The 6,892-nt window shown below is 55.1% G+C and overlaps 2 protein-coding genes across 2 annotated transcripts; both read left to right on the plus strand.

Moving 5' to 3' along the window:
• Positions 1-6: 6 nt before the first annotated feature.
• LOC116465128 (spermatogenesis-associated protein 31A6-like) lies at positions 7-1,617 on the plus strand (the record flags this gene model as incomplete). Its single annotated transcript, XM_032148318.2, is given in 3 exon segments — positions 7-253; positions 256-881; positions 883-1,617. Coding segments are annotated over 3 exon segments (1,608 nt in total), but the record flags the coding sequence as incomplete, so codon positions are not given.
• A 2,300-nt stretch (positions 1,618-3,917) lies between these two features.
• Positions 3,918-6,884, plus strand: LOC116465129 (putative spermatogenesis-associated protein 31C1; the record flags this gene model as incomplete). The annotated part of the gene is given in 4 exon segments (XM_032754281.1): positions 3,918-4,013; positions 5,201-5,672; positions 5,675-6,565; positions 6,568-6,884. Coding segments are annotated over 4 exon segments (1,776 nt in total), but the record flags the coding sequence as incomplete, so codon positions are not given.
• Between the last annotated feature and the right edge of the window lie 8 nt (positions 6,885-6,892).

Genomic DNA, 6,892 nt, shown 5'->3' on the forward strand with positions numbered 1-6,892 from the left:
GTGAGGCTTTGGGCCAAACACAGGTGGGGTCTACCCCTCAGGGTCCTCAAGCCCATTCAGTGCTTTAAACTGAGTTTGTCCTTGTGCAATACACAGCTTGCTGGTCCCTCCTCAGCCACCTGTGAATCTGGGGCTGGCTCAAAAGTTGAGGTGGACACATTCCTTAGAAAGCCACCAACAGCAAGTCTGAGAAAGCGGGTGCTGACCAAAGCACCTGTTCACATGCCAGAGAGTCTTCGTGCCTCCTCACCTGCATCCCACCTGCCCCACGAGGGATCCCATCTTGGAATGGTCATGGGCCCTTGAAGTCTCCGCTAGCTGGACAGGAGGGCAGGTGGCCATCTAAGCCCCTCATATTCAGCCTCACAGGCAGCACCCAGCAGAGCAGGAGCTTAGGAGCCCAATCTTCAAGGGCTGGAGAGACCAGGGAGGCAGTGCCCCAACCCACAGTCCCCTTGGCAACCTGTATGCTGGCAAACCTCCAAGCCATAAGTGAGGATGTGCATGGTTTCGAGGCTCCAGGGACCAGCAAAAGCTCTCTACTCCCTAGAATGTCTGTCTCCCAAGACCCAAGAAAGCTGTGTCTTACGGAGGAGGTTGTTAGTGAATTTGAGCCTGGAATGGCCACGACGTCAGAGACCCAGCCTCAAGTTTCTTCTGCTGTTGCGCTCCTTCCAGATGGGCAAGCATCTGTTCTTCCCCATGCTTCAGAGAATTTGGCTTCTCAAGTACCCCAGGGCCATCTCCAGAGCATGCCTACTGGGAACATGCAGGCTTCCCAGGAGCTACCTGACCTCATGGCAGCCAGAAGGAGCAACCTGGGGCACAAGGAGCCCAGGAACCCAAACCGTCAAGGCTCATGCAAAAGCCAAAGGCCAATGTTTCCCCCCGACTCACAAGAGGGAGAACTCTAGAAAGACCAGCTTAAAAAAACACGAAGAAATTCTTCAAGGATTGAGGACGCCTCATCTTACCCCAGGCAGGAAGACAGAAGACACCCGTCAAAATGAAGGCGTCCAGCTACTGCCATCAAAGAAACAGCCTCCTTCAATAAGCCACTTTGGAGAAAACATCAAGCAATTTTTTCACAGCATTTTTTCAAAGAAAAAAATCAAGCCACCACCAGTCACTGCCGAGAGCCATAAAACAGTAAAAACGCAACCACGCATGTACAGCAGCAGTGCTGAAGCTCAGCGGCCCATGACAGCAGTTGGACAGATACTGGAGGAGAAAATGTCACTTTGCCATGCGCGCCATGCCTCGAAGGTAAATCAGCACCAACAGCAGTTTCAAGCCCCAGTCTGTGGATTTCCCTGCAACCACAGGCACCCCTTCTACTCAGAACACAGCAGAATGCTGAGCTATGCAGCCAGCAGTCAACAAGCCGCTCTCAAGAGCCAGCGTTGTCCCAACAGAGACAGGGAAATCAGAGAACAGCAGCCCTTGAAAAGTGTCCGCTGCAACAATGAACAAAGGAGCCTGCGACATCCCCAACTCTTGCTCCCCAAGAAAGCTGTATCCCCAGTCAGTCCCCCACAGCACTGGCCGAAGATACCCGGTGCCTCCAGCCACCATCACCACTGCCCAAGGCACTGTCTTCTTCAGGGAGGTATCTAATTGGTTCAGTCACAAATTCTTTTTTAGCCTTCCCTAGAGAAAAACAAGTCCCCATGAAAAAATTCTACGTAGAGAAAAAGTATTTTCTCTCATGTTAGTACATGCAGAACACTTAACATTCCACAATATATATGGTTTTTTATTCATAAGACAGTGATGGCTTTTATTTGTGCTGTGCTTGGTGTGTGCTTGGTTTCTAGAAGCGACAGGACATGGAGGGATGCTGACAGTGGTGCTGTAAGCCCACCTTCATCCTGAGTTCCTTCACTGAACCTTAGGTTTCCATAATACCATCTTAAACAAGAAAAAATTCTAAAAACAAGATGAGAAAAACCTATGAAGATCCCACTCCGAAACAAGGTTCAACCCATCTTTCTTACTACTGTCTACCTCAAACTTTATGCAGCTGTAGGGAAAAGGTTCACAGAGATGTCACAGGGCTGAACATCTCCATGCACGCTCCAGGAAGTGCCATAGCTAAGTAGATGCATGTGTCACAAAATAGTGGAAGTTTGGGTGGGAGAGTGCTGGACCCTGAGTTCAGAAGTGGGAGAAGTCTTGACCCTGGGTATCCCGGTGGAGAATACATAATGTCTGCCCCTGGGAAGCCCCTTCTCTCCCTGACAAAGGCTGGGATGGAGATGGGCCCTCTCAGCTCAGCCAACGTGTGAAGCACAGAGTCCCCATCCCACTGCCTCTCCCTTTCTCACATTCTGGAGTGGTGGTGGGGACAGACCTTCCAGCTCTGTGCATGCATAGGTGGGGGACGGGGGTCTGGGGGGGGGCGGCCTTCATGGAGGCTGCTGAGGGTGGTGAACTCCCCTGCCCCAGATGAGGGAATGACCCTGCTGGGAGGTCAGACCCTGCAAGGGCTATGGGGGTATCAGGTGGAGTGGGCTCCACGTGTACCCTCAATGCACTGGGCAGGTCTCAGGCCAGGCTCCCTGGACCCCGCCTGGGTGATGCGCTCACTCCCTGGGGGACCACTGTCAGGCCCCAGCCACCCAACCTTGGCAGCACCGTCCCATCGCAGTCCTGAGACAGGACAGTGCTTCCCAGGCCTGACAGACTGGGAGGACCTGTTAGGTCCTCCATCCCTAGACCAGCCTCCCACACAGCATGGACCGTCTCTTACATTTACCTTCAGGGCACTGACTGATCCTTCTCACTCTAAGGCGACCAAGGCGGAGCTGAGGACATGTGCCAGGCTGGGAGACAGTCCCCTCCCTAAATGGGCCTGAGGGAAGCACCATCCCTGTCCCAATCCGCCGCAAGTTTCAGCCCAGGAGACACATAGGGAAGGGAGGATGGAGCCCCTCTGCTGGCTGACACTGGAAAAGCGGGACTTGGGAGAAGAGGGAGCCAGGGCTAGCAGGAGATGCTCCAGGCCCACGGTACAGCCAGAAGGAGCAACCTGGGGCACAAGGAGCCCAGGAACCCAAACTGTCAAGGCTCATGCCAGAGCCAAAGGCCGATGTTTCCCCCGACTCACAAGAGGGAGAACTCTAGGAAGCCCAACGTAGAAAAACACGAAGAAATGCTTTAAGGATTGAGGACTCCTCATCTTACCCCGGGCTGGAAGACAGAAGACACCCGTCAGAATGAAGGCGTCCAGCTACTGCCATCAAAGAAACAGCCTCCTTCAATAAGCCACTTTAGACAAAAACATCAAGCAATTTGCTCAGAGGGTTTTTTCAGAGAAAAACAGGCCTGCCCCGTCCTGTGCTGGAGGCTGTGCCCTCTGCAGGATCTGAGAAAGTCCAGTCCTGAGACGGGACAGCACTGCCCAGGGTGGGTGGCCAGGGCCCGACAGCAGTCCCCCAGGGAGTGACCACATCACTCGGCCAGGGTCCAGGGAGCCTGGGCCGAGACCTGCCCAGTGCACTGAGAGTGCACCTGGAAGCCACCCCACCTGACGCCCCCACAGCACTGAGAGGGTCTGACCTCCCAGCATGCACCTGCCTCTTCCTGCACCCCAGCTGCTCACCCTGCCTGTTCCCCGGCTTCCTCCATCCTGTGCAGCCCATAGACTGTGACCATCTCACCGGCCACTCTGGCCCTTCCTTTGCCTTTGTCCTGTCAAAATCTCTGAGCAAGATCTCCCAGGTCCATCCAAACACCCACTTTTGACTGGGCCTTTGGGCACCACTGGCCCATCCGAGCTGTCCACAGGGCCTTCGATAACGTGCATTGCACCTGACATCTCCCAGCAGTGCTCAGCAGCCCCCTCACCAGGTCCCTGCTGACCAGATCCCGCACATCAGGTCCTCCCTGACCACACCCTCACGGATTAGAACCCCATGACCACGCCCCACTCACCAGGCCCCCGCTGCCAGGCCCACAATGACCAGGACCCTACTGACCAGGACCTTACACACCAGGACGTCACTGACCAAGTCCTTCCTGACAAGGAACCTGGTGCATGTTCATCAGTCCAGCAAGATCATCCTTCCCACCACCCACCACTGACAAGGCCCCATTGATCAGGTTCCACTGATCATGACCCCATTGCCTGGCCCCAAAGATAAGGCCCCACTGACCAGGCCTCAAGGGAACAGGCTGCCACTGACCAGGCTCATTTTTTTTTTTTTTTTTGAGATGGAGTCTCGTTCTGTCGCCCAGGCTGGAGTGCAGTGGCGTGATCTCGGCTCACTGCAAGCTCCGCCTCCTGGGTTCACGCCATTCTCCTGCCTCAGCCTCCCGAGTAGCTGGGACTACAAGCACCCGCCACAACGCCCGGCTAATTTTTCATATATATATATATATATATATATATTTTTTTTTTTTTTTTAGTAGAGACAGGGTTTCACCGTGTTAGCCAGAATGGTCTCCATCTCCTGACCTCGTGATCCGCCCGCCTCGGCCTCCCAAAGTGCTGGCATTATAGGCGTGAGCCACCGTGCCCGGCCCTGACCAGGCCCCTGTTAAGCAGGCCCAAGTGACCAGATGCCCCAAACTCTGATCCTAGTGAGTAGGCCCCACTGAATAGGCACCCACTGCTCAGATCCCCGCTGACCAGGTCACCCCGTAGACCAGTGCTACAAAAGCCACCACTGACCACGCTCTCTCTGAACAGGCCCCCATAGATTAGGTTCCACTGACCAGGCTGCCCTGATCAGGGCCCCACTGACAAGGGCCTCACTGATGAGGACATAGCCACCAGGCCCTGCTAACCAGGTCCCATGTGACCAGGCCTCCACTGAATAGCATCCCTTGACCTGGTCACCACTGACCCACCCCATGCTGACAAGGCCACCACTAAGCCCCAGCTGACCAGGTCTCCACTGACGAAGTCCTGCAGCCTAGTTTTACACTGACCAGACACCAAACAAGCGGCTGCCACTAGGTCCCCACTCACCAAGATGCCCACTACTACATCCCCCTAATGAGACCCTCTCTAAGCAGACCCCTGCTGACCATGCCCCCAATAAATAGGCCTCACTGACAAAGTCCCAGCTGACTAGATCCACTGATAAGGCCCACACTGATCAGGGCCCTCCTAACCATACCAGAAGGCCAAGCGACAATGCGAGTGGCCTGAGCGCCCACTCTGCCCTCCGAACCCACCTGCTCCTGGCTGCAGCTTGTGCCTCCTGTCTCCTGCACCCTCCTGGGGCCACAACTTGACAAAGGTGACTTTGATCAGCTCTCTGCTCCAGACCCCCCAGGTGAGGTGGGCAAAAGAGCATCTGATGGAGCCTCCCGGTCCTCTCATGAGCCTATGGAAGACGCTGCTCCCATGCTCTGCCCGTTAGCTTCCCCGGATCCTCGAACCAAGCATCCTCAGGATCTGGCCTCCACCCCACCACCAGGCCCAATGACCACCTCAGTCTCCTCCCTAACTGCCTCCCAGCCACCAGAACCTTCCCTTCTCCTAGAACGCCCTTCACCCGAGCGACCTGCGCTTTTCCTTCACCCACCACACCCCCCTGATCCTCTGGCCTTCTCTCCGCCTCCTCCAAATGGCTTCACTGCTCCTCGCCTGCGGGACTCCACTCTGATAACTCCATTTCACCGTGACTCAGGGGCACTTCCACTGGGCACCGTCCCTCAAGATCGTCTCCACATGAGGATTTGGCAGCTTCTGTCCCAGCCATCTTAGGCCCTGGCGGCTCAAACAGTCAAGTTTCTGCCTTCTCCTGGTGGCAGGAGACTACCAGAACCTGGTGCGTCTTCAACTCCTCAGTCCAGAAAGATCATCTTTCCCGCCAAAGGGAGACTACAATGTCCCCACTGCTTTTCCTGGACCAGCCCCTGTCCCATGTGGGGCCTGAATCCCAACCCTTTATTTCATCCACACCCCAATTCCGGCCAACACCTATGGCTCAGGCCGAGGCTCAGGCCTATCTTCAATCGTCTTTCCCAGTCCTATCTCCTGCTTTTCCATCCCCGATCAAGAACACTGGAGTAGCCTGCCCTGAGTCGCAGAATAAAGTGCAAGCTCTCTCCCTACCTGAAACTCAACACCCTGAATGGCCTTTGTTGAGGAAACAACCAGAAGATGGGTTGGCTTTACCCTCTAGCGTCCAAGAATCTCAGGACGTCTTTAGTGTCTCCATGCCTAACCTTCCCCAGGAAAGACTGACATCCATTCTGCCTGAGAACTTTCCAGTCAGTCCTGAACTCCGGAGACAACTGGAGCAACACATGGGGCAACCTGGAAGGATCCAAGAGTCTCTGGATCTGATGCAGCTTCGGGATAAATCGCCAGGGACAAGTCAGGCCAAGGGCAAACCCAGGCCCTGGCAGTCCTCCACGTCCACAGGCGAAAGCAGCAAGGAGGCACAGAAGGTGAAGTTCCAGCTAGAGAGGGACCTGTGCCCACATCTGGGGCAAATTCTGGGTGAGACCCCACAACATCTATCCAGGGGCATGGAAAGCTTCCCAGGGAAGGTTCTGGGGGCGACATCTGAGGAGTCAGAAAGGAACTTGAGGAAGCCCTTGAGGAGTGCTCGGGAAGTGATTTATTAAGACACACAGACAGGAATCATATACGACACATCCTGAAAACCCACATGGGCAGGAAGTTGGGCCAGACCAACGAGGGCTTGATCCCTGTGAGAGAGCGTCGATCCTGACTTGCTGCCAACCAGGCTTTTCCCATGTCCAACACCCACGTGAAAACCAGCAATCTAGCAGCCCCAGAAAGTGGGAAAGCCTGTGTGAACACAGCGCAGGAGCTTTCCTTCCTTGAGCCGTGCACTCAGCAGGTGCTGGGAGCCCATATTGTGAGGTTTTGGGCCAAACACAGGTGGGGTCTACCCCTCAGGGTCCT

This window comes from Hylobates moloch, unplaced genomic scaffold (assembly GCF_009828535.3).
Source record: "Hylobates moloch isolate HMO894 unplaced genomic scaffold, HMol_V3 SCAFFOLD_3281, whole genome shotgun sequence".
Taxonomy (NCBI): domain Eukaryota; kingdom Metazoa; phylum Chordata; class Mammalia; order Primates; family Hylobatidae; genus Hylobates; species Hylobates moloch.